At 44.4% G+C, this 27,182-nt stretch overlaps 1 protein-coding gene across 2 annotated transcripts; it reads right to left on the bottom strand.

The window, feature by feature from the left end:
- Positions 1 to 716: 716 nt before the first annotated feature.
- LOC147891899 (phospholipid-transporting ATPase 6-like) lies at positions 717 to 26,813 on the bottom strand. 2 transcript variants are annotated; one of them, XM_087387893.1, is made up of 11 exons: positions 26,112 to 26,813; positions 18,080 to 19,452; positions 17,796 to 17,906; positions 5,395 to 5,671; positions 5,219 to 5,307; positions 5,001 to 5,109; positions 4,699 to 4,905; positions 3,675 to 3,800; positions 3,335 to 3,433; positions 3,019 to 3,210; positions 717 to 2,923 (listed from the first exon to the last, which is right to left on the bottom strand). In XM_087387893.1, the coding sequence occupies exons 1-11, from the start codon at positions 26,499 to 26,501 to the stop codon at positions 2,096 to 2,098; spliced, it is 3,801 nt and encodes a 1,266-aa protein (XP_087244019.1). In that variant the 5' UTR covers positions 26,502 to 26,813; the 3' UTR covers positions 717 to 2,095. The 2 variants fall into 2 exon arrangements, with proteins under 2 accessions (XP_087244019.1, XP_087244020.1); XM_087387894.1 differs by having other exon boundaries at positions 2,789 to 2,923; positions 3,019 to 3,143.
- Positions 26,814 to 27,182: the final 369 nt, after the last annotated feature.

Genomic DNA, 27,182 nt, shown 5'->3' with positions numbered 1-27,182 from the left:
TATGCAATGGCTGGGGGCCAGCTGCATCCAGTGAGGCTCTGCATGCACGAACTTGTGGTTCAATTCCTTCCAGTTCATTTAGGCTTCCGCTCTAGTGAGATAGTTCTACCGGCTAGTGAGTACCTGATTGAGCAAACATGCATGTGCTGAGTGCAAGCACATGATTAAGGTTATACCTATGAGCATGAATGTAACAATGCCTCCCTTTGTGTAGGTACCTCCACATGCAAGTCCACATACGTAAATAATGCTTGTACATACAAACTAAAACTGTGGAATTATCTGTCTTTCAACCCTCTCCCATCGACAGCTTTCTCATTTGTACCAGGTGTCAGTACTAATGCATTTTATCACAGGTTCTGTGTAGGCATGCATATGTGCACACGTGCATGCCTAAAGCCAATGAGAGAAGTGCCTGTATAGGTGTGCATACACATGGGAATGAGAAGGTGGAGCATACGATAGGTTGAAAAGCCAAGAGTATGCGTTGATTATGGACATATCTGTTAGCATGGTTGGTGGGATGACAACATGAGCATGCAACAACAAAAACAAGCATTTGCACAAGGACTTGAAATCTCTTTTATGGGGGTGACAAGGGTACAAAATACAAGCACATTTACCATGCATACATATGTGCAAAAGGTCAGAGTTGTAACAATGAACTGCAAAATTATTTGAGAGAGAGACAATAATATATATAATGTGAGGCCAATTCTAGCTTTTTGCTCAAATGGCAAAATCCAGGTAGAGCCTGGTTGCCAAAACCAATCAATAAAAAGTAATATTTAGAAAGATAATCTAGCAATGGTAGATTCTGAATTGTCGTTTATGCCACAAAACTCAGTACTTTAACTTTATGTATTGTTTTAGATGCTGTTTTAATCATTCAATCAATCCTACCCTCTATTAGTTGCACCTTGTTCGAGTCCACCTGAGTATTCGCGCAAATATGTCAAATCCTTGTGCTCTGCCCCAACAGGCAGGTCGATACAAGATTAAACAGTCACAGCTATACTCTTCCACCCAAATCCAGTTAAGCATTCTGCCATTATGATATTGATTCCTTGTGTTATGTCCAAGAAGGAAGTAATAGTAAGATGTGTCGGTCACAGGCATAGAGGTCTGTGCAAATCAAAATTTAACTTTCTGTCCAGCGGGATGTGCCTCAACTGCAAGCTACAAAGCAATGTGAAAATCCATGGTGTTGCCAAGCAGACGGGCTTCTCCTCTGGTCTGAGTGTTGCATTCTCGTCTGCTTTTGTCATGGCAAACCTGTCCGATGGAAGTGCATGACTGCACTAACCTCCTCCAAGCCTGCTCACAAATCTCCATCCATGGGTGAGTGGGACATTGGTAGCAACAGCACAGTGCCATCAATCCAAGCATGCTACAGAAACCAAAATGAACATGACAAAATGCCATCTATAATAAAGTAGAACACAACAGTCGAAGCATGAGAAACTCTGTATTCCTTTTCTGAAAGAGAACATTCTCCTAAATTCTGGTAAAATATCCAGAAGGTGCAGTTCTCAAACATGGTTTGTTGAAGTGTGGTGCAAAGATTGAGTTCTCTGCATACATAGAGGCCCTTTCATGAATAAGGTTATGTAAGGTTCTGAGGACAAGCATCTGTCTGTATTCCAATTCCTGGCTAATCCTAGAGGGTAGACCAATCTCTAGGGGTGTTGCCAAAGTCTGCTCAGATTTTCTGAATCGTTTTACAAAATTGTCATGCAAATAAGCATCAAGAAAGAGTTCTCAAGAGAAGAAACAGCTGATTGCTTTTCATCTGAAATTTTTTGAGCAATCTCCTCCATGATTATCAGAATTACCATTATTTTGCTCCTTTCATGGAAAAAAGAACAATACAAACCTGATATGTCCAATCAACCAAGCTGCATTAAAATCCAATTGCATGGCTTCCAGGAATTACTGGGAAGCCAAGTGATGAGTGACAGCCATTCGTTGCCATTTAGATGTTCATTGTGTCTGACTTGTAATATCTGCCACACTGTCACGTATCACTGATAAGCTGACTTGATTCAAAAAGAACCTTCATCACAAGTTTGCATACCCTTAACCACTGGATTACCTATTTATCACGGTCATTTGGGTCAAATGGGATTACCATATCATGTAAGGAATTCATGCCCTGATTCTGTTCTATGTCATTTGGGTCAAATGGCGTGACCATATCATCAGAGGAATTTACCCCTTGATTTTGTCCAAGGTCATTTGGGTCGAACGGCGCGACTGCATCATGTGAGGAATTCATAAATTGATTTTGAGGCTTCTGAATCATTTCCATCTTGCTATGCTTGCGCTTTTTTTGTTTTACTCTAGCTGTCAAGCCTACAGGCACCTGAAATGTTCTGTTTTTCATGATCCTCTTCAGCCATTTGGGATCCTTGTCCTTCTGGAGATGTGAAAATTCTTGGATTATCTGATCATCTATTGGGAAAAATGTGTTTTGGAAGGCTTTAAATACAGAAAATGGGAAAAGAGCTGCCAGAGTGACTAAGGGGATCATCAACCAGTAGATAGGCGCTGGAGCACAGGCTTCAATGAACACTCTGTATGCCGTAGTTGAAATGGTAGGCTTTATAAATCCATAGATTACCAAAAACAAGAACCAAAGAAGAATGCTGCCCCAGATACATACGTGTTGGACCCATGTAAAATATTTTATAAACAAGGCAAGTTGGCAGTTGACTGTAAATACAACACACGTGTACAATGTAGCTCCCAAAATTTCCAAGCCTGGTACTTGGCCACCCTTACGGAATGCCTGTCGATGTAGGATGTTTACAACAAAAAAGAAGACCACAAGAGAGCTGGCCACTCCATTTGCCATCCATCCAAGAATTCTGATCCAACCAAAGTTCAAGTTCTTTACTCCTTGCTGATAAAGATGTGGAAACTGCAGCAACACAATCCATCAGCTAAATGTTTTACAGGTCAACCCTCTAAATAGCTCAGGCACACTTGAAGTATGCAGGGATAGCTAATACTTACTTGTAATTTCAACTGTGCAGATATGTCCTGCTCAAGCACTCCCAGGGCTATAACTGGAAGGGATGTAAAGAATACATTGAACAGGGACATATACCAGTCATTGTAGGCTGCTTGTCCAGAGAAAACTGCATAGGCCTCATAGTAAAACAGGGTGAAGCCAAAATGTATGTTTTTGTAGAAGAAATAACAGATCTGAACACAAGACAAGAAAGAAGTCCCATAACAAAAGAAGTAAGGTGCAAATAGAAGAAAATTTAAAAATGCAGTGTGCATGAAAGAATCAGATGAAATTACTCAGACAAGATTTGAATAGCACCATGGATGTAATTCGCTTGTAGCACCAGCTGCCATGAACAAGCAGCAAGCGCTCCAAATAGCTAAACTGTGCTATGGCAAAATCACTGGCCATTGTTGCCTGGAATGAGATAAGAGAACCGTGCGTTAGGAGCCTAACAACTAGTAAGGTATCAACATATGGAACTTGAAAGATTAAAAGATATATTTGACTAAGAAGACTGAGCCCCAACATGCAAAGCAGAAAGAAAATAGCAGAATTAAAGAACTTATTAATGTATACTCAACACTTTTCTTTAAAGAAAAACTATATCTAATATTGAAGCCCACACATGGTCACTCCACAAATCCCATTTTTGCACCTGCATTCCCTCAACTCCAGTGATGCCAACGCCCACATGTGCTTCTTGTATCATGCCAACATCATTTGCACCATCCCCAATGCCCAATGTGGTGACTCCTGTCTTTTGCTTAACCAGTCGAGTTATCTGTAACCATACATATATCAAAGTATTTGTCTAAATGGTCAGGAAAAGAAAACAGAAAAGAAAAGCGATGTTTCCCTAGCATTAAATTTGTCATGATGATGAAAACACTATAAAAGCTGCAGAGAGAAGTAACCCCCACCAGCACACAAAAGCACACGGTAAAGAAGACAATGGCTGCATTTTTGCCAAACCTTGCCAACGAAGATGCGTAACACAACACCTAAAAATAAAACGGAAATTCAAGTTGACCATTAACCTCATTGAATGCATAAAAACAGCTACCCTGCTGAGAACAGAGTGGCATTGGTACGTGCAGGTCACACTGTGCCTGCAGTGTTCAGACTTCTCTGTACTGTGATGCAGAAATACAGTATCTCTAGTCGTTGTGCAGGACCAATTTAACTACCCTTCGGGCCTGTAGCCTGCTTATCTAATCCTAAAACAAACTTTCTCTAGCTCAGGAGGCAATTCAATATCTTGAAGGTTAGAAAATATGATGAGCCAGCTTTGATTCATAAGGCATCAAGGAACAGAGATCAAAATGCAGCGGAATGCAGCGAAATAGCAACTTAGCATATTATGGCATCCACCGAAGAGCCAGATGCAGCTTGTGTATAGTGTATCTACTTACCATATTATGGGTAGCCATTGGCAAATGACATTGATTCTCTTATTCAGATATATATATTTACAATATAAAATTATTGGTATGAAAAAATAACAAATTTAAAGTGTAGAAAATATATTGCAACTCTCAACTTAAAAAGATTTGGAAGAAATAGCTGACTCTCACTGGCAAATCACACACACAAGAAAGTGGCATTTCAAGAAAGAGATTCTCACTAAAGTTAAAAATAACTTTTCGTAGTAAACCCCCATTCCATTCAAGGAAACTCACCATAGCCTTTTGTTTTGGAGACACCCTGCAGCAAATAACAGAGCCACATTTGATGGCTAACTTCAGAAACTCGTCTTCAAGATCCTTCTCCAGAGCATAGTCTAATGCTTTCCCATCAATTATCAGTGCAAATATGGAATTGCGTTCCTCTATTTCAATCTGTTGTTTTCGTGCACTTAGCTGTTGTTGTGTGCTTTCTTGACAGACCTACACAGCATCAATTTTTCAGTTTTCAATCGCTACATGGTTAGTACCCAATACTATGCATTGAGACATTGAAATTTGCAATCAAAGGAATTTACTTTTCTGAGAAGTTCCTTGTCTGCAGAGGCTTCTGCTCTGTTCACCTCATTGTTGTCCAAAGATATGATCAACTGGATCATCTCTTGATGCAGTAGACTACATGCAAAGCTGTCAACCCAAGAAAAGTCAACCAAGTTGTATGTTTTTCCATGAATAACATTTAATAAATGACCTTCTCTCACAACAATGCTGAATGTGAAGGTAGATCAACACCTACCCAATATTGATGGCAGTCTCCAGTTTGTCCCCTGTCAGGACCCAAATTTTGATACCAGCTTGGGCAAGCTTGTCTATACATTGTGGAACCTATAAGAGTGAGACAGCAAGAGAATCTTGTTATCATTGTAGCTCCTTGTACAATGTAGGAAAAATCCACATCCAATTCTTACTTACCCCTTTCTGCAACTTGTCTTCAACAGCTGTGGCTCCAATCAGAATAAGGTCTCTCTCTATCAACGCAGATGCACTGTCTAATTTTACATCTCTGTCTGCACCTACGTATGTTTTAGCTTTTAAAAATTCTGCACTCCAAGACTGATACTCAGATACATCCAGTTTCCGATATGCAAGAGCCAAGGTTCTCAACCCAGCATTAGCATAATGGGCAAGGTGTTCTCTAGTTGCTTCCTCGTATTCCTTCCCAGAATTCCCCAGTCTCTCAAATATTACACTGCAAGCACATAGAACCACACCATTAGGATTTGAGATATGTTGTATTGGCTGTAAAATGGGGCACAGTAACCCGATATATGTATCTATAAGACCAAAAAGGAGAATCAGGCACAAAAAGGAGAAACTTGTTTCTTCCATTGATCTATGAGAGAGAGAGAGAGAGAGAGAGATGTATTACTGTCTTCGGGAGGGCTCGCGGGCCTATGAGACAAAGTACAATAACAGAGTAACTCATACATGCGACTGTGGTATGAAGAAAAGGGCTGGCTAAGGTCCTTTGCTGAGTACTATACTAAACTAAGCTCAAAGATCAAAACTCAAAACTAGTACTCATTGTGGATATCTAGCAGTCGATACAGACGGGCCTAAAGCTGTGGTCTCATCCTTCGAGTAGATATTAGGGTAGTTAGCTTTAGCTGTAGACCCTACTTTGTGTATTGAAGGGGCTACATTGTAAGAGGTTTTCCATTTACAGTTCTTTACATACTCATGTACTTTTCTAGTTACTGAGAATTTAAATGTGGGCATGCTGGCAGTGCCCTTTCATCCCATATACAAATAGTGCTTGTCCTCCCTTGAATTATATGAAAGAGGCTTTAGATGTACTTACTAAGACAGCTCCCTTGAATTATATGCTTGTCCTCTCCCTTGAATTATATGAAAGAGGCTTCACATGTACTTGCTAGGACAACTCATGATTGACAATCATTCTACTTTGTACTTCCAAAGTATGCAAGTACAACCCTAATTTTGAGGGACAACTTGGCTTACTGCTGGAGCTCCCCGCTGCTAGCTCTTTCCACTACTTCCTCCATTGCCTAGCTTCCCCTTCTTTCCCCCCTGCTCGTCTGCCGTGTAGCTCCCTGTTGTAGTCGCCCCCCTCCCATTTTCTTCCTTCTCGCCCCTCTCCCGACTCTGTTTCTTCAACCCCCTCCCTTCTTTGCACCTCTTCCACCCTCAGTCCTGCCTTGGCTGCGGATCTGTTTCTCCTTCCTGCTATGTGCGAAACTTGCAGCGCAGCTGCTGGCTGCTGTCCACCTGCACATTCAACTATGCGGGGGTCTTTGTTCCTCGTCTCAGGTGGTTCCTTCGACGGTCTGATCTTGGAGGCTGCCCCTTTGGCCTGGTTTTTCTCAAGTGCAGGGTTGTGTGCGAAACTTGCAGCTTGAGAGGGAAAGAATGAGGGAGAAGAACAACGGGGGGGAGAGTGAGAGAGAGGGGAGACACAAAAGATGTGGGTGTGAAGTGTTGAGCCACACCACAAACTCATAGGTTTTATTAGGATTAGGTTTTTCACCCTATGACTGTCTTAAGACAGTCATAGGTGTCATATCTTAAATAAAAGGGTGGCAATGTGCCTTTACCCCAACAACCTCCCACCTAAAGGCCAATGTGCCTAAAGGGGAGAAAAGAATAAAAATTACAGCAATATACAGTTACTGTATACAAGACCATAAAATAAGAATGGTCTCATCCTAATCCCATGATGTGGCGGCAATGTGCAAACCGCTCTGTAGGCAAGCTCTTAGTGAGCAAATCTGCAGGATTATCATCAGTATGCACCTTCACAAGTTCAAGTCGCTTGTCTTCCAGTACCTCCCTGATGAAATGGTATTTCACATCTATGTACTTGGTCTTTTGATGAAAGACCGGATTCTTTGCCAACATGATAGCACTCTGACTATCACAATGCAAAACTGGCATATCCCCTGTAATGCCCAAATCTCCCACCAGCCGAGTAAGCCATATTGCTTCCTTGCAAGCCTCAATGGCTGCAACATATTCAGCTTCAGTAGTTGACAGTGCAACACATTTCTGCAACCGAGACACCCATGATATAGCACCTCCTGCAAATGTGAAAATATAACCGGTAGTAGACTTCCGGTTATCTGCATTCCCTGCATAGTCTGAATCTGTAAAACCATGCACCAATGCATCCTGCCTACCATAGCATATGCACAAGTCTTTGGTACCCTTGAGATACCTCAAGACACCTTTCACTGCTTCCCAGTGCTGCTTGCCTGGATTTGCCATATACCTGCTGATGACTCCCACCGCAAAAGCAATATCCGGACGAGTGGCAACCATGGCATACATCAAAGAACCAACTGCAGATGCATACAGAACCTTGGCCATTTCAGCCTTATCATCATCTGATCTAGGGCTGTCCTTACTGCTGAGTTTTAAATGAGGAGGCAACGGGATACTAATAGACTTTCCCCCCTCCATTTTAAACCTCTGCAGTACTTTGTCAATGTACTCCTTCTGTGACAGAAACAAAAGTCCCTTGGACCTGTCACGAGTAATCCGCATGCCAAGAATATGGTTTGCATCACCCAAGTCTTTCATGTCAAAAGACTTATGCAGTTGCTTCTTCAAAGCACTAATCTCCTGCTGAGATTTACTGGCAATTAGCATGTCATCCACATATAGAATGAGTAGCATCAAACTGCCATCCTTTGCCCGTTTGGTGTACAAGCAATGATCGGTCTCACACCTATGATACCCTTGGGACTGCATGAAGGCATCAAACTTCTTGTACCATTCTCTTGGCGCCTGCTTGAGTCCATACAAGCTCCTCTTGAGCTTACACACAAGCTGCTCTTTCCCTTTAACAGCATATCCCTCTGGCTGACTCATATAGATCTCATCATGGAGATCTCCGTGAAGAAAAGCAGTCTTCACATCCATCTGACATAAATCCATGTCCTCATGAGCAACAAGAGCTAACACTGCTCTCAAAGTAGTCATCTTGACTACAGGGGAAAAGATCTCATCAAAGTCAATGCCCTTCTCCTGCTTAAATCCCTTGGCAACCAATCTGGCCTTATACCTCGGTAAAGCATTTGAATCCACTTTGACTTTGTAAACCCACTTGCATGGCAAAACCTTTCTGCCTGCAGGTAGCTGCACCAAGTCCCATGTATCATTTTGAAGTAGGGAGTCCATTTCTGACTGCATGGCTTTCTCCCACTTCCTTTTCTCTGTTCTTCCCATAGCTTCCTTGAAGCTGGAAGGCTCACCACAATCTGTCAGCATGATAAAATCAGCCACATTATTGGCTCCTGGAACAAACCTGTCAGGAGGCCGTTGTACACGGGTGCTCCTCCTAACAAAATGTTCCGGATTAGGCTGCTGTCTAGCCTGTTCGTCATGCATGACGGGTGGCTGTACCACCATATTTGGCTGTTCTACAGCCCCATTTGTTGGCATATCCAGTGGTGCATCATTGGCAAAATTATCTGGCTGATTTTCAGCCTGTATACCCTCTTGAACAGGGTTATCTACAGCAGCCTGCTGCTGCATATAAATGGGCATTCTTTGCTGTCCGACATCATCATAAATAACCCTCCTGTATTCCACAGGTTGCACGGGTTCTTTGTGTACACTATCCTCTTTAAAGATGACATCATTGCTGCGTATAATCTTCCGTTTAACGGGATCCCATAACCTGTACCCCATTTCACCTTCGTCACCATAACCCATAAAGATGCATCTGGAAGACTTTGGCTCCAATTTGGTGCGCAGTTCTTTGCGTATATGAGCAAAGCACTCGCAGCCAAACACACGTAAGTGCTTATATGAAGGTGGCTTGCCAGACCACACCTCCTCTGGCACTTTTAACTCCAAAGCCTTGTTCGGCGACCTGTTAATTATGTGAACTGCTGTTTGCACGGCTTCTGCCCAAAAGCCATGGGGCAATGCAGCATAAGACAACATACATCGAACCGTCTCCTGAATAGTTCGATTCATCCGCTCACTCACACCATTTTGAGATGCATTATGAGGGGCTGTGAGTTCCTGTTTAATGCCCTTAGCTTCGCAAAACTGTACAAAAGCATGTGACACATACTCACCCCCATTATCGGATCTGAGGCATTTCAGCCTGCGACCTGTCCGATTCTCAACCTGAGTGACAAACTTCTTGAAAGCATCTAAGGCATCGCTTTTATGCTTCAAGAAATAGACCCACACTCTGCGTGTGGCATCATCAATAAAAGTAATGAAATACTTTGCACCCCCTAGTGATAGCTGTGGCATCTCACACAAATCAGTGTGCACTAGATCAAGCGGTGCTCTATTTTGGGGAGTTCTCCTCTTATGAGGAGTCATAGAATCATAGTTAGGGGAAACGGAAACGGGGAAACGGGGAACGGAAACGGAAACGGAAACGTTTCGGGATTTCTGGGAGGGCTGAAACGGGGAAACGCCACGTCAGCAAGGGAGGGGAGTAGATGATGATGGAGGGCTGAAGCAGGCTGCAGGAGAGAAAGGAGAGGAAATGGAGTGAATGGGGCTGAAGGAGGGCTGGAAAACCTTGAGGATAGAGAGAGTATGAGGCTGAAGGAGTGGAAGGAGCCTGGAGACCAAAATCAAAAGCAAAAAGACAAAAAATGTGATTTTGGAGACCTAGCAGCCTGTGTTGTCTGAAACGGCACGTTTCAGAACTCTGAAACGCGTTTCAGACTGGCTGAAACGTTTCAGCCAGCCGTTTCAGGGTCCTGAAACGTTTCAGACTCTGAAACGCGTTTCAGGAAACGGGGCTTCTCTGAAACGGCGTTTCAGGCCTGGCTGGGCTCTGAAACGCGTTTCAGCGTAACTGTGCATAGAATGCTTTCCAAAAATGCAATGATCACAAGTAGGCAAATCTGAAAATGAAAGAGACGGCAGATAACCCAAACGTGACAGTTCTTGCATTCCTTTAACGGACATGTGTCCCAACCGGCTATGCCACAATGAAACCTTTGGTGCTCGGTTATGGCAACAACATGATTACCTACACTAGAAACATAAATAGGGTACAAGGTATCACTCTTATAACCCTCAGCCACTACAACCTGGCCATCAGTAATCACCCATTTGGAATCCCCAAATGTGGTGTGGTAACCACTGTCATCCAACAAGCCAGTGCTAATCAGATTTTTCTTGATTTGCGGCACATGGTGAACACCATCAAGCATAAATATGCGTCCATCAGGGAATACTATCTGTATACTGCCAATCCCTGCAATCTGACATGCATAGTTGTTCCCAAGGTGAACAACTCCATGAGTACCTGTGAAGGAAGTAAACCACTCCCTATGAGGAGTAACATGAAAAGAAGCACCTGAATCCAAGAGCTAGGTGTGCATGTCATGGCCATCAATAACTAATGTATGTGCAATTACAGCACAAGAGCATAAAACATCATCCCTGTCACTTTCACTGTCTTCTGCTGCAACATTCACTGCATCCAAGTCATCTAACTTGGCCTTGCCTTTGCCTTTGCTTCCACTGCCTGCATCCTTTGCCTCAGCCTTCTTGGCTTTCTGATCCCGTATAAACTTGAAGCACTTAGACTTCACATGTCCCTTCTTGCCACAGTAAAAGCATTCAATATCCTTTTTGCCACGGGACTGACTGCGGGATTTGGACTTGCCAGCAGATCTCCCCTTCTGCTGAGTCCTGCCTCTTTCCTGTACCTGCAAAGCATTTGAAGACTTGCTGCCCGCATTATTCTTCCTGCTCATCTTCTCCATAAGGAGAGAGCTCTCTACATCAGCATACATAAGAGTGACATTTGAATTAGACAGGGTGGTCTTGAAAGTGTCCCAACTCTCAGGGAGGGTACACAACAAGAAGGTAGCCTTGAACTCCTCATCAAGGTTCAACCCCTGTGCAGTCAGCTGTGTAAAGATGGCATTGAACTCACTCAAATGTGAGGTCATAGCTGTACCTTCCTTCATGCGAAGATCAACCAGCTTCTTCAACCAATAAACCTTACTGGCTGAACTCTTTTGGGCATATAACTCTGTTAGCCTCTGCCATAGGCCATAAGAGGTCTTTTCAGCCTGAACATTGAACACAAGAGAATCACTGAGAGTAAGCATGATAGCAGCCCTAGCGGACAAATCTAGCTCCTCCCACTCATCATCTGACATCCCAGATGGCTTGACACCCTTCACCCTTATGGGCTTAGAAATCTTCTTTAGCAGCAGTACATTCAAACACTGTTCTGCCCATAATGCATAATTGTGTGCCCCTTCCAATTTCTTTATGTTCAGAATTGATGATTCACTTCCCCCTGATGCCATATCAGATAAGGAAAGTACCTGACTCCCTGTAAGTCAAAAAATGACTGAATAAAATTCTGATTTCTCAGAAAAAACCTGCTCTATCAAGAGCCAGGAGCACTCACAATAGTGCTGTTTTTACTGTCAAAAAATCTGCAGCAAAACAGAAAATTTCCCTCCAGTTACTGTACCTTCTGACACACTGTACCGTGCTCAAATAGGCATAAAACAGTAATTTCAGAATGCTGCAGCTGTTCCACAAGTGCTTTATCAGTGCATCATCAGCTGACGAAGCACAAAACACTGCTGTCCTGGACACTTCTCCCACCGCAGATGAGGTATTGCACTGATTTTATATGCATAAACCACTTGTCATACACTGTTTTGTTCACTGAAAAGAGGCTCTAGACACTTCAGCCTGTCACAAACCTGCAACAGAGAATGGGACAAATCCCAAACAATCACCCTTCTGCCAAGGGGATAAAAGGCATCTGAAGGTCTCAAACAGTAACTCAAGTGCTCACAAGCAAAATCTGGGCAAAAGCCCCTTGATTTGACACCTGTACCAAGTGAAAAACACCTCAACACTGAGGTAGCATACAAAATACAGCGCTTTCCTGGTACTTTCACCTGACAATGTGATGCATAAACAGCCCTGTGTACGCAGTAACAACACAGATCACAACGTACAAACACTGAAGAGGAAATCTTTTGAGCACTGTCAACGATGGACAGTTAGGGACCGAGTAAACTCGATGCGCCCTGGCCAAGCGTGGCTCAACTGAGATTTTTAAAGTGTCGTACACAGAATGTGACCTGCAAGAAATGTCACTGAATACACTGCGGAAACAAGACCAATGTGGGCACCCTGGCTCCACATTGCCTCAAGGCATACACTGCATAAACTTCCAGGCAAAAGCCCTTTGAAAATGTTACCCAAAAGCTGAGATTTGCACTCAGCAAAAGCGTAAAAGCCCTCTGCAAAATCAAGGCATTTGACCTTCCCGAAACAAAATAACTGTGCACCACCACACACTGTGGCACTAGTCACCTCAAGCACGAGGGACAAGAGTGTGAGGGACAAGAGTGTACTTGCTGTACCTCAAACACACAGTTTTGAAAACAAAAAAAAACGGGAATGAAGAGCAGAGTGCTCTCTCTTTTCCTGCTTCTCCCAAAAAAAAATTTCTGTGCCTGCTGTACTTCCTGTACCTGCGCAGTGCACAAATCCCCCAAAAAAAATTTATGTCCTTTTGCTCGTCGCGACGTCTGTACGGCAGCGTCCGTACGGTACGGCTCTTGTACGGCGTCCGTACGACCGGTACGGATGGCCGTACCTGTCGCTGCAGGCGGTCGATGGGCGCGCGCTGCGCGCTCTGGCTATGCGCGGCCCGGTGCTGTGCGAAGCACGCACTGGCTGCGCCTGCGCAGCTATGAGCAGCTGCTCTGCTCGCGCTGCCCCGCTCGCTCGCGTTGCGCCGCCCTTGCTCGCGCTGCCCCGCTGTGCTAGTGCGCGCTGCCGCCCTTGTTGCTGCTGTTGCTGCTCTGCTCGCACTGCCCCGCTCGCTCGCGCTGCCGCCCTTGCTCGCGCTGCTACTGCTGCTGAGAGCACGAGGCCCGAGGTGGACCGGAGTGGGAGTGAGAGGAAGAGATGAAGGCTCTGATACCTGTTGAGAGGGAAAGAATGAGGGAGAAGAACAACGGGGGGGAGAGTGAGAGAGAGGGGAGACACAAAAGATGTGGGTGTGAAGTGTTGAGCCACACCACAAACTCATAGGTTTTATTAGGATTAGGTTTTTCACCCTATGACTGTCTTAAGACAGTCATAGGTGTCATATCTTAATAAAAGGGTGGCAATGTGCCTTTACCCCAACACAGCTCAACTGCTGGCTGCTGTGGGCAGCCACCTGCACATTCAACTATGGGGGGGTCTTTGCTCCTCGTCTCAGGTGGTGCCTTCGACGGTCTGATCTTGGAGGCTGCCCCTTTGGCCTGGTTTTTCTCAAGTGCAGGGTTGTGTGGGTATTTTTGCCTCCCTTCCTTGAGTTTTCGTCTCCCTTCCTTGAGTCTTCCCTTTTTCTTCTTTTTCTTTCTTGGCAGCACTTTGCAACTGCTTTTAGCTTCTTTTTTTCTCCTTTACTCTCCCTTTCCACCCTCCCTTTCCTCACCTAGCAGCAGCAGTTCTTTTGTTTGTCCTTTTAGGGTCCACATTCCAGGTGGTGACCTTGTTTGGTCTGGCCAGAGGGGCTCTCATGACAGCTCCCTCAACTCCCAATTCCGCTCGATTATCCTTTCCCTAGAAGACAAACAGCAGTTGAAGATAGAAGTTTAGTCCCTCAGGATAGAGCTATGATGGGGAGCATTATTGGCCTCATGCCCCCGAGAAGTCAGGTTTGTGATAGGATCCATATGAGTTCGGCCCTAGAGAATAACCACATTCAGGAGGTCACAATCTAGGGGAAAGGGTTTTTCTTCTCCAGCTGAGCTCCCCTGACACTCCCAGGGTTTTGCTGGAGTAGAGCCTCATTTTCATTGGCCCACACTTGGGTTATTTCATTCCTTGGTGTCATGGGTTTATAGTTGATAATGTGGACTCCATGCATCATCGTGCCTCGCCTTCCAGTGACATTCTACTTCGTGGGACCCATCCTCCCTTCCCATTGGGGAATGCTTTGGCATAGTGCTTGAGTCCCCTCCACCGTCAACAACCTCGGTTGTATCAGATGATAGGTCCCTCGATTCTGGGTGGTTGAGTGCCTGGAGACTCTATTGGACGAGATCTCCCTTGAGACTCTAGATGGAGGGGAGATTTCTAGTTTTCAATTTCTGGAACATAATAACTTGCCTAAACTATAAGATTTTAACCATGAATTGTGAAGCGTAGGATGGTGGTAAATTCAACTTATAACTTAATGGTGAGTGTTTCTTCATGATCCAGAATGGTTCATAGTATCATGGGTACAGTTTAGAAAACATAGACTTAACTGTCTTATAGCATTGTGGAGCTACGAATAACAGAATCATGTCACCATTATTGAATTCGAGACGAAGTCTGCGCTTATTGGTGGACCTTTGATATTGCTTTTGCGCTTTGCTCATTTTGTCCTTGCCTTGCAGTAGGATATCTTGCATCTCTTGAGCAAGCTAAGGCCACTCGATGTTGAACTATAAAACGGGTCGGTACTATCAGAGTGTGTCCATAGGCTGCTTGAAAAGGAGTCATACTTATAGCATTGTGTTGTATGGGCATCTTAAGACCTCTTGGCTCCATTTTGGATGTAGGTGTTGTGTGCATTATGGAGATGACAATATGTCTTAAAGCAAACACGATTCCAAACCACCTCCTGATCATGTTCTTATTCTAGAAAGTGTCTCTTTTGTCTTGAATGGGACATCTTAAATCGTCATGTGTATTATGGAGATGAAAGCTACACATCTTAAAGAAAGCATAATTCCAAACACCTCCTGATCTTGTTCTTCTCCTAGAGTCAACTCTATGCAAAAAGTGTTGACTCTAGGCTATTGATGAAGCCGCGAGGCTTGTTAACATCCAAGCACGCTCGGGATCTACACATTGTGTCCATCATTTCAGGCTGTTTGGAAAGTTCTATACCTCTTAAAATGTGCTGATTTTTTAGTCTATCTCTTTTTGAACTTGGCCCCTCATGTAGACATGTGCAAATGTTTAATAACTGCAAACATCTGCAACAAATGAACGTTTGCTTGCATCAATGAATAAATTAGTAGCAAAGTAGTCGTGCCTTTGTACCATATGAAGGATGGAGTTGCAACAGAGAACTAGAGAAAAATCTATGCAAGCCAAGCATGTTCTCTTGGATCCCAGGGCACGATCTGGGCCCTTAATGGTCCACCCACTACCAAATTGGTCATATTGCTGACATCTATCACTAGGTCAACTTTCTCACAATGCCCAATTTACTAATCACCCAAACATGATGACAAGGGCGTGCTGGATACATGCAGCCTAGATCTCCCAAAAAAACCTCCCTCATTCTCCCAAAGGAAGTGAATATCAGGACAATCCTCATAAAACTCCCTTAGGCCTGTTCTGACCCCTTAAGCAAGAGCTGTGCAACCAAGCTAAGGAATTCTATTGGATGGATTTGTTCTAGTTGCGTGACCAGTACCTTGCTTTGTTTTTTCTTGTTGTGTAGACTATTACACTTGGAGAGCCACATCAATATAGAAAACAAACCAACCTTTACTTGGTGCATGTCACTACAAAAATTTGGAGCCGAGACTGGAGGCATGCCTACGCAGGCATACAAATCAGACTAAAACTAGCTGCTAATCTTGTCTACTCTAAAATCAGAAAACAAAATATGCAAGCCTAGGCATACGCATTATGACTGAGCACGCATATGCTTCATCAATTAATATATACCTTCATAAGACTAGAATATATCCAATCTTGTCTAAAGAATAGATAGAATCATCTTGACAGATGATTATAGTTGCCCAATGGATTATGGCATACAAAAACGAGGTAACCTGAAAAAGGCCATCTAGAGTCTCCAATACAAGAAAATACATTATTGGAAGCTGGCTGCTGCATCCCAAAAGACTAGAACAGACCAGCTCGGAGCAAGACAATGTTCAAACAAGTGCAAGGGAATGCTAACCTTTAAGTGTCTTGTGGGTGCATGCTGACTTTACTTGGAGAGCATTTTCCAGATTTCCCAATAGATTTTTTATAAGCATGATATCCCTGTGGCTGCTGCATATAAAGAATGACTGCTATAAAAAGCTCACAAGGCAGCTCTATGAGTAGGCAACAAAAATTGGCTGCCAAAATGCTTCAAGATCTGCTGCAGATGATGCTCCTATTCCTGCTCCTTCCATCCTATGTGTACTTGTAAGGGAATCAGTAATTGGATGAATGAGAGGGGCAGGGGCAGGTTAGTGCCTCTATTATATATAGAAAAAAAATGGATGCCTTTGGATGGGAACAAACTGAGACAAGATGGAGGCAAGCCCCAAAACTCCAACTAGATCTAGAAGAGGCAGCTCTATGAGTAGGCAACAAAAATTGGCTGCAAAAATGCTTCAAGATCTGCTGCAGATGATGCTCCTATTCCTGCTCCTTCCATCCTATGTGTACTTGTAAGGGAATCAGTTTTTGGATGAATGAGAGGGGCAGGGACAGGTTAGTGCCTCTATTCTATATATATAAAAAATGGCTGCCTTTTGTGTGTCTACTATAGACATTTCACATAAGAACGGCCTATGGAATGTTCCATAGGCATCGCACAGAACATTCTGTAGAAGTTCCGCAGGCAGATGTTAATATAGACGTACCCATGAAGCTCATCAAGAGAGCGCCATTCTCGTATTCCATATGAACGGAACAGCATTCCATGGTAACTATGGCCCACACCAATTAAAAATACATATGCTTCACCAATTAATATTTTACAGCTTGCATACTGCCCAGCTCGAGGGTAGTCATGATGAAAGGTGGCCACACAAAGATACTTGATTAGTTTAATGAATCCAGCAGAGATCATGGCTACAATGTATCTTGTTAAAGACAGCTAAAACTGCCCATGAGACATCCAAGGCCCACACAAGTCACGGGAGCCATACTACTCTTTGCAAATATCAAGGAAGGAGGGGTGACATCCTCTGGATTGTGCATTGACAATAACTCCAGTTTAACAAGACTGCAGTCCAACTAGCACATCACCGCCATTGTTTAACTGATGTCATATCGTACCCTATCCTTGACACAGCATACAACCATATTGCCCCTATTCATTCTCTCTAAACAAGTATATCATCCAGATTTGGATTTGCAGTAAATTCGGTCCAGCCCAGCATGACTGACCTCAGATTATTTGTCCTACGAATCCTTCTCCACAGTTGACCTGTTATCTGCTTTGCTGGGCCAGGCTGATATGGGACATATGCACTAACACGCACAAATAAATGAAAGTCCAATAGCAATCTTCCACATATTTTTCAGATTGAGGTTGAATATGAGTGCTTTTGCCTAAGATCGTAGACATTTGTGGCTCTGAAGTGCAGACTGAAAGTTCAGGTACATACCTGTCGGCACCCTTACAGAAAAGATATATCTGCCCCTCTTCATCTTGGACCACAACTGACATGCGTTTCCTTGAACTGCTGAACTCCAAGAGTTCAAGTATTATGTATTCCCTGCCGAAACAAAACAACATTTTAAATCTCAGAGTAAGACATTTCCTTTAAGCAAGCTAATATCAGACGATGAAAGCTTTCCGAATCAATTTGACCATTTTGAGCTTTCTAACTTGCGAACATACAGTTAATGCAGATGCTTCACAATGTATTATTTGCAAGGAGGAGCCTACCTTTTCGACTTCCCAGCAGATCCAATATCAGGTTCTCTCACCATCACACTAGCTTGTGTACGCTTGTAAAATTCAAAGCCAAATTCTCGGGCAGCTACAACAAAAGCTGCTTCATCAGGAGACTCAGCTTCATAACTAACCTTCCCAGTTTCTTCATCCTCTTCTGGAATAGCTGTATGGCATATTGCCAAAATACGAAAGAAAAGTTGAATCTCTGATGCATTCTCCCCATGTAGCCAGTGATTGTCCATCAGTCGATCATCCTGAAAGTTGAATCCTTTCACATGAGGTTTTTCAGTTGGACCATCATCCTCAATCTCAGATCTTGTTGTATGACCACCATTGTTCTGAGAAGCTATTCTCCGTCCCTGCCTTTGAGCTGCAGCCACCTCCACCTCTGTCACCCCCTCACCATACGATACACCAGCTATAGAACACTTCAGGAACTCCATCATGTTGCAAGTCAAGGTTCCTGTCTTATCAGAAAGAATGGTATCTATTTGTCCGAGTTCCTCATTCAAATTCGACGTGCGAGCACGAGCGGGTCTATCTGTCTCTTCATAGTACATATTTAAATCTTGATTTATGAACATAGCTTGTGCAACCTTCACTATTTCAATAGAGACATAAAGAGATATGGGTATAAGGTAGCCATATAGGATCAGTGCAGTGACTAGGTGTAACAGAGCTGCAGTAATTGGTTTCTTTGGGTTGAAGAAAGAATTTGCGTCAGCTGGTCTCAAGTACAACCAGTGGGGCATATCGTTATGGGTTCTGATCCCAAAAACTATTGATCCAATAGTAGAGACAAGTAACAAGACACTGAAGAGGAAATAGATAATACTGTCCATTCTCTTCTCAATGTGACTTCTCTTTGATGGTGGGGGTGTTGAGTTTTGCATTACTTTTGTGTCATGACCACTAAAAATCACGACTCCATAAATGTGTCCCGTATTCCTCAGCTTGGAATCTCGTAAAAGAATCTGTTGTGGGCCTAAGGAATATACATGAGATTCTAAATTGTCCTCTCCAGAGGAAAATTGCAGATTGCCAATGAAACTGTATAGGTGTGGGTTGGGATCCTCACAATTAACATTTGCATGGAAAGAAGCAAATTTTGGATCTTCATCCAGCTCCATTGTAACCTCTAATGCCTTTTTCAGCTTCAAGTTTGTCTCACCATCAAGATTCATGGTTTCCACGTAACAGATCCCATCCTCAAAACTAGATGACAGCAGCAAAAGATCAGCTGGGAAAAAATTGTCATTTTCAACTTTCACAATGTCTCCAACCCTTAGTCTCTTCCATTCTTGAATACCAAACGTTCCATCTCCTTGGTGTACAAAGATCTTCCGATTATTGACCTCTTTATCCTGCATTCCGAATTTGTGTGGGCTAACAGTCAGTCAGGCTTAAGTTATCACCCTCACAAAATGATCAAAATAATTAACTTGCACCTTACCTTTGCACACATCTGTTACTTGCAATACATCCAGAATAATTTACATCAACACCTTAGTCCATGGATGCTGATGAAATGCGTGATCTAAAGAATGTTGAATTTAGCCACCAACGGTATGTTGAGTACAGATAATGAAACACACATGTCAAGAGGTCCACAGAACAATGAAGGACAACAGAAACAATGAAAAGAACATAGATTGCAAGATGTACAGGTCAATCTTTCTGCCTTGCAATGTTTGAATGAAAAGATATAGGAGCTTTAAAAGATCAGTATAAAAACTAAGCAGACTATGCCCAACAAAATCAGAGAACATGCAGAAGTTGGTTGACATGGCATTCATACAATCTGAAGATCTACATGCATACAGTATTTCTTGGTAGGAACAGGCTTTCCACATATGGTTGCCATTTCCAAAATCTCAGAACACAGCTCTTGTGCTTACACGCAGTTTATATACACTAATTATCATACACTGGAAAGGCACAAGGCTGCATTTGCCAAGACCTTAAACAGCATTGTCCAGCCAAATAGATTTGTGACTCCAAGAAAATGTTATCTGCTTGAAGTATAGAAAAAGAATCATACCTCAATAGGATCACCTGATGGCCATCTACTCGTGTTGACACGACTACACCTTGGGTAACATGCTTTGAGTTTTCTGACATTGACCCACTTGGGCAGCTCTATGCTTGAGGTTGAGGAAATCTTTGCCTAGGCAGAGAACCATAGGTTAGTTGGATCATATGATGGACATCTACTCGTGTTGTGACTGCATTTCGGGTAGTGCGCTTTGACTTTGCTGCCGCCGACCCACTTGGGCAGCTGTGCACCTTGCAAGTCTTCGAGTTTTAGTGTTTTGTACTTAGCTTGATAATTCAGAAGGGACAATTCCAGCCGATCTTGAGGTTGGGTTTCTTGGGATGTAAGTGAAAGTTAGAGCGCTACGTGAACATATCCTTTTCCAGATGCTTCTGCTTGCTACAACAAGCTCGGTCATAACCTAATTGAGCTGTAGAAGCTGATTCAATCTCTATCATATTGCATCAGGCTCATTGAGGTTAAGCTCGGCTGCCACTCTCAAACTCAGTACAACAAACTCAAGGGCTACCATCGCTTCTTGACCATGTGTGAGTCATAAGAGGGTAGTCAGCTGGAGGTCAGCATCTCTTGATGTTCCCATGGTTTAGGTAGAGAGTGAGGGCCTTGCTTGTAGGTGTGCCTGCCCTGAGAGAGTTTAGGGTAGAATTGGGTCAAGGGCATACCTGAGCATGTGGATAGCTAAGCCCTGTGATGGATAGCCAAGCTCTTGGGGGGGTTCCAGCCACCCTCGGAGCAGGTATGATTGTCTGGAGCGCAGCTCTAGGTGTCCACTGCATGCATGTGTCCCCAGAAGGGCTGCGGGGCTGCTGGTCGGCCCCCACTGGTTGTTGCAGTCGGCCTTATAGGCAGGGGGTCAGCCCCCCATATGGCTGTGTGGCAGCACCTCTTATAGCAGGAGGTTGGCGAGAGGGGGTCGGCCCACCTAGGTCTGTGGGTCGCCCACATGTACCAGCCGACTAAGGGGGGGTTTGAGTGCCAATGTATAGGCCCCCTCTCTCACTTGTTTGACATCTCAGTGTGGAGCAACACTTGTGCATCTTTGAATAGAGCCTTTCCCCTACAGTTCAGGGGGTTTTGCCTCAGATCCCTTGCAGTCTCTCTTGTCTCTTTCTCTCCTTTCAGTTCAGTTCTGTGTGTGGCTTGATTTCCTCTCTCCATTTCTGTTCAGTTCCGCTGCACTTCTCATAGGGTATTAGAGCCACAGTTGGCTAGAGACCCAAGACATGGAGGGAGCTTGGAACCAGCAAACTGAGAGGAGTTTTAGGGGCTGCTGTTCGGAGGTGTTTTTGAGGAGTGTGCAGAGGTGTGGGCTGTTTGGGTGTCAAGGCGTCTTCGAGGGTCAGGACAGCAAGGGTGTGATTACTTAGGTTCCAAGCCTCTTCATCATCTTCTCCAGACCTCTCCCCTCTTTCTCTGTCAATCCTTGACTCTACCTTTTTCCCCATCACTCTCTCTTCCAGTTCGATTCTTTCTTTACTCCAACATGTCTACACTGCCTGAGATGATGGAAAGCAAGGCAAAAATTCTGGTTTTACCCACCTTCCCGATTTTGGCCTCTACCTATCCTCAAGAAACATAGCAGTTGATAGATAATGAGCTAGTTCTTCATGCCATAGTTAACAAGGAGCGTTGTTCCCCTTCCTAGAATAAGGGAATGCCATTCCGGATGGTTAGAGCAAGGGGGAATCCCTCCAATGGCACCGGAACACTACATGTGTCCACCAAATATTGGAATGCATGGGAACAGCATTCCGGTGTTGCCAAAACATTTCTGGAATGTCGTCCTTGCTGTTTTAGCATCTGGGTTGCTACCACGAGGCACGATGGGAGTAAAACAGCCCAAAAGCACCTATTTTGGCCTTTTTCTTCATCACCATGCATCCTTCCCTCTCTCTCACTACCTCTACCCCTTGAATCTCCACGATGAAGTCCAAAGCTTTCTCCCTTGCCCCATACTTTCCATCAAAAGTAGTAAATTTGACGGACTTGCCTCCTTTGAAGTCCCTTCATCTTGTTCTGGTCTTCCTCTTGTTGCGCCCATGAGAAGAACGCTCTCGGGATGAGAGGAGGAAGAAGGGAAGAAGAAGAAGAAGAGGAACTAGAAGAAGATGGGATGGAGCTAGGAGATCACCGTCGGTGCTTTTTGCTTCGTCTTCCATGAAGCTTCAGACCCCTTCCTCTTTTCTTCAAATCTGAATACATTTGAACTGAAGGAGAACTTCGGGAACGCTTTCCTAAGACATGATGTTGCCTAGGAGATTCTTTAGAAACTGAAAGAGATTCACAACCTTCCTTCACTGTGGGAAGGAGGAACGTGCTGAGGCTCGGACAAGTGCTGAAATCGAGGTATCTTTCTTAGGGGCTAGATCTCCTGAATTCTTCATCAAGATCTTCATCAGGTGCAATAGGACATCTGATACTTGGCTGTCTTATAGCTGAACTGTCTCGTTCTGAACTAAAGCAATTAACTGCAAAACCCCACTCCTTCCAAGGAGGTAAATGCTTACGGGTGAAGACGAGAGCCGGGCCGATGCGCGATGAAGTGGGCCGATGCGCGATGAAGTACGGGTGGGAGTGGCTTTCGATTGTATGATTCAACCACTAGTCCGGGGTATGGGCCAAATAATATAGAGAGCACTGTATGTATGCTAACCCGATGAGCCTACTTTCGAAATTGCAACTATCCTACCTCCGACAGAGGAGTCTTTGGATTGTTGCCACCAAGGAAAGTGGCAAAACTGCTCTCTCATACCACTGCTGGAGCACTTTGCGTGGAACTGCTACTGTTTTTGGGCCTCTAGCTGCTTAGAAGCCACTGTTTTGAAGGCGTTTATTGGTCGCCTCCTCTGGAACTGGCTTGGCTGCCATCCCTGCTGCATTTTGCTTCATTTCGGCTCTGTTCCATGCATCTCTATGGAGCAGCTGCTTAATGAAGCTGTTTTCGGAGCTATTAGTGCCTGTTAGTCTCTGCATGGGAATCAATGTTCAACAGCCACCTTTCCCCTCGAATTTTTCCTGCAAATTGGTCAAATTTTCAGTGCCTATTTCTTGCTCCAGTGTTGGTCGTTGCCTTTTTTCCCACAAGTACCAGATAATTGCACATTGCTTGTTGAAGCCTGGTTATCACCGATGGAAGCTGCTTTGGTGCTGCTGTGTCTGTGTTTGAACTGGGCGGATCTGAGCTGCTCTGCTGCAGCCAACTATGGACTGATTCGACTCAGTCTTGGTGGATTCGGAGCTTACTTTTGCTAAAGAGAATTCCAGTTGAAGCTTAGACGAGCAAATCTCAGACTATAGTACTGGAGTCTGGAGATGGTGAAAGCGTAGGAGACCTTCTGTAATATAAAAGTCAGCCTCACAATGACTAAACTATTGAAGATTACCTTGTATTTACAGAGAATTCTTCCTGCAATAGCTCCGAGTCGAGGAGAAGCCCACCACAGAAGTAGACTCTCTTGTGACCATACCCGTTATCGACATACTTGTGGTAAATGAGAAAGTTCCAATCATCGTTATCAAGATCAAGAAGTAGAATGTATTTAGTGTGATCATGGATGGCAGCAGCTCTGGACTCAATATTATTTCGGATGCTTGCTGTAGATCATTGACTTCCCTGCTGCTCTAGATGCAGCCCAAACTGACACACAAGTATCTTCTTGATCCCATCTTCCTTGCTGCTGTTGAGGGCAGCCAATGGTGAAGACTTGTGAGCTCCTTTATCCCTGCAAACAACCAGTTCCCTTGCTGCCTTGTATCCTCCTGGATGGCATCTTGAACCAGGCTATTATGCTGCACCAAACAGCTCAATGAATGGATGAATAATAAGCCCAGTAGGGCTGCCTTTTATAGGCCCCAAGGGCCCTCTGAAACAGTCAACCAGTCCAGCCAGCCAGCCAGCCAGCCAGCCGACTAGAGCTGGTTCAAACTGGACCAGGCCCGTAGACCCCCGACCAGATCCAGCCCATCAAAACAGCCTTTTTCAGGAATTTTTCTGCTGCGTGGAAGATCTGCTCTTGCTGCCTCTGTTCTGGCCATTCTGGCCTGATCAGATCACCTTCTCCAGGTCCTGCACCACCCGGATTGTACTTCTACATCAGTGTTCCAGCAGTATACACCTCTGCTCTTGCTGATCCCACCTTGGTTCCATACAGCGCGTAACAGCTCCAGTCCACCATGACAGCTCCAAACTGCCAGGTTCTTCTTTGATTATGCTGCCTCACATGGCAGCCCAAATTCCTGCCTTTTCTTTGCATGCCAACAGCTCCAGTCCACCATGACAGCTCCAAACTGCCAGGTTCTTCTTTGATTATGTTGCCTCACATGGCAGCCCAAATTCCTGCCTTTTCTTTGCATGCTAGCGTTGCTTTCACATTTAGATCTGCCCATGTGGCAGGCTAACTACTGCACCACATGGCTCCTATGCTCTCCTCATTTGGGGGCTCACATAGATGTGGAGGTGATCATTCCAACAGTAGTGTCTGTCTCTCTCTCATAGATCAAGTCTATTATACCTCTAGTCAATATTCCAGAGATGGAAATGGGGGCTAGACCTAGTTGCGATTTGCTCCTGAAGGCCAGTATTTGCTGTGATTTGATCCCTAGCAGATCGGATTGCAAACAGCTTACCAGAGCTACTAGTTGCTGCAATTTTGTGCCTGGTCATGAAGCAGTACAGCAGCTCTTTAAATGAAGTAGACGAGAGGTGCCTAGGGTTAGGGATCTTCAGAAGGCTCCCTCGCAACAAAAGGCCACCCCAGAGCTTGGAGAGCATAGTGCAGGGTCGGATAACCTACTCTGATACCACAGAAGCGTGATGGATGCAGGAATGTAACAGCTGAAGACGGAGCAGCAACAGAGGCAAACTGAAATGAACATGTATTGTAGTGTATACTGAAAGTGATGCTCTTTGATCCATAAATATATGCATCATCTATGGCATAATGCATTTTGATTTTCTATGGATGTTTGAGCGTTTTCCAAAGCTCAAAGTCAAAATGGAAAGTTCAGAGCTGTAAAAGTGAGATTTTTTGTCACAAGTTGACATGTTGTACGATGTATCATATGACATGGCATTCCCATTCTCAGTCCTCGTTCCGTCTTCCTGAAACATGCCCATTCTGGCATCCAACCTTCCTGAAGCATTCCCTTTCCCTAGTAACTAGGCTCAATGGAGCACCAAAGTTCACCACCACTGAGGCAACCATGAACACCTTAGGGCCATCAAGGCTGAAAACCCAATGGAGCACCAAAGGTCACCACCAATGAACTACCATGAGCACCTTAGGGTCATCAAGACTGAAAACCCAGCCCAAAGGTCACAAATTCTTTTCACCATAGTCTTAGATCTTCCTGCATAAGGGATGACTACTCTACATTATGTCCTACGTCACATGTGAAATTTCCAAGCCACAATAAAAGATTATTTCAAAAGTTTCCTACAACCTATGTTAAAGAATGGCACCCACAGTTAATAAGCGCAAACCCATCAGGTCCAAATATGCAAACGTGCATGTTACGTCATAAACGGTTTTTTATACGATTCACCTTAATGTCATGAATGACAGAAGTCGTTACCAGAATCCAAACACAAAAACCATAGTGTCACGAATTCCCCGCAACCAAACTTAATGCCCCATTTTGCCAACCATACAAAACGTGAGCAAATCTTGAGGGAACAGGAGCCGAACGTCATACAAAAGGAGATAGATAAATCTGCAGACGCTTTCCATAGATATGTAGTCTATTCACCGATGCAAGCCTCTAGGAAAATAGCCAGACAAAGTATACAAAAGTGAGTGTGTGTGTGTGCGCGCGAGCGTGTGTGTGTGTGTACTTAGTACAATCTTCAGAAGGAGCATGGCACTTGAGACTTCCCCTGATAGATCGAGTATTGATGCATGTTCGGAGCAAGATCAATTAGAAAACATTGTGAGAAGCATGCAATTTCATGTCTTGCGAGTAACGTGCCTGTGAATATCGGTGCCAATCTTCAATAGCCTCCTTGGCCATGCTCACTCCCACGACAAACACCAGAGGAGCAATCAAACTAGCGGCAGTGAAGGGCGTCAGAGGGGTGACCGAGAGCACGGCCGCAAATAAGAAGTAGATGTTGGCCACACGCCGGAACTGCTCAAAGAGTGCCTTGGGGAAAAAGGTTACGACATTATATTTTGTGGTCGAGACGTAATTCGAAGGATACTGCATACGAGGGTCGGCGGGTTGGTTGCAAAGCACCACTCGAGAATATCCTTCTCCACCGATAAGCGAAGTAGAGGCATCGTCGCCATGATGGGGCTTAAGGCAGGAGAACGTATAGATGTTACTCCACCTGATTTTCCTCTTCCGTGATGCTGTCATATTTACGTACGTGGGGCGAAGTTCACGAGCTGCGCGCGACAGGATCAGCTTCTTCTTGCGAATGCGCTGCGAAATTCCATTGCAAAGGGGGAGAAAGAGGTGCCCAAAATCATTTTGCGAATGAGCTTCTTCTGTGGACTGAGCTATGGCATGGGATTGGTGCTAGGGAAAAAGAGACTGCTGGGAGCATCAACAAGAGGAAAGGAGGTGCTGAGAGAGGCAGGGGGAGCTGAATACGAGGGGAGTGAAGCGGGGGAAGAGGAAATGGGGAGTGAGGGGAGGAGGAAGGGGTGAGGGGAAAGATGCGTGGAGGGGGAGGAGTGCAGAGAGGACGACTTTTTGGCAGTGAAAGCTGAAACATGGATGTTTACCTTTGCGAGATAGATAGACAATTCACACGAACGTGACGTTGCCTCCCCACGAAGCTTCCTCCCCAACGACTCCCAACTGCTAGTCAAAGTCAACCCCCTTTTCCCCCTTCATCCCTTCCATTTCACTTTCATCTCCCTTCATAGTCATCACATCCATCCTAATCTCATTCCTTGCTCCCTTCATATCAGTAAGAGCAATCCTCCTCCCTCCCCATTTCATCTCATCATACTCTTCCTCATTTCATTATCATCATTGTTATTCTTCCATTCTTCACGCCACTTTTGCACCATCTCTACTATGAACCTCGCC

The sequence above is a fragment of the Dipteris shenzhenensis genome, chromosome 17, assembly GCF_047967505.1.
Source record: "Dipteris shenzhenensis isolate YYH24624 ecotype China chromosome 17, Dip_SZ_1.0, whole genome shotgun sequence".
NCBI lineage: Eukaryota > Viridiplantae > Streptophyta > Polypodiopsida > Gleicheniales > Dipteridaceae > Dipteris > Dipteris shenzhenensis.
Note: the sequence above shows the minus strand (reverse complement) of the source record. Positions and strands in the feature narration are given on the sequence as shown.

Coding starts and splice junctions, on each gene's coding strand:
- LOC147891899 (XM_087387893.1), bottom strand. CDS start 26,501: ATGACAGCATCACGGAAGAGGAAAATCAGGTGGAGTAACATCTATACG. Junction 5,110..5,218: donor GAGACTGCCATCAATATTGG/GTAGGTGTTGAT, acceptor TTGGGTTGACAG/CTTTGCATGTAGTCTACTGC. Junction 4,906..5,000: donor ACAAGGAACTTCTCAGAAAA/GTAAATTCCTTT, acceptor GATGCTGTGTAG/GTCTGTCAAGAAAGCACACA.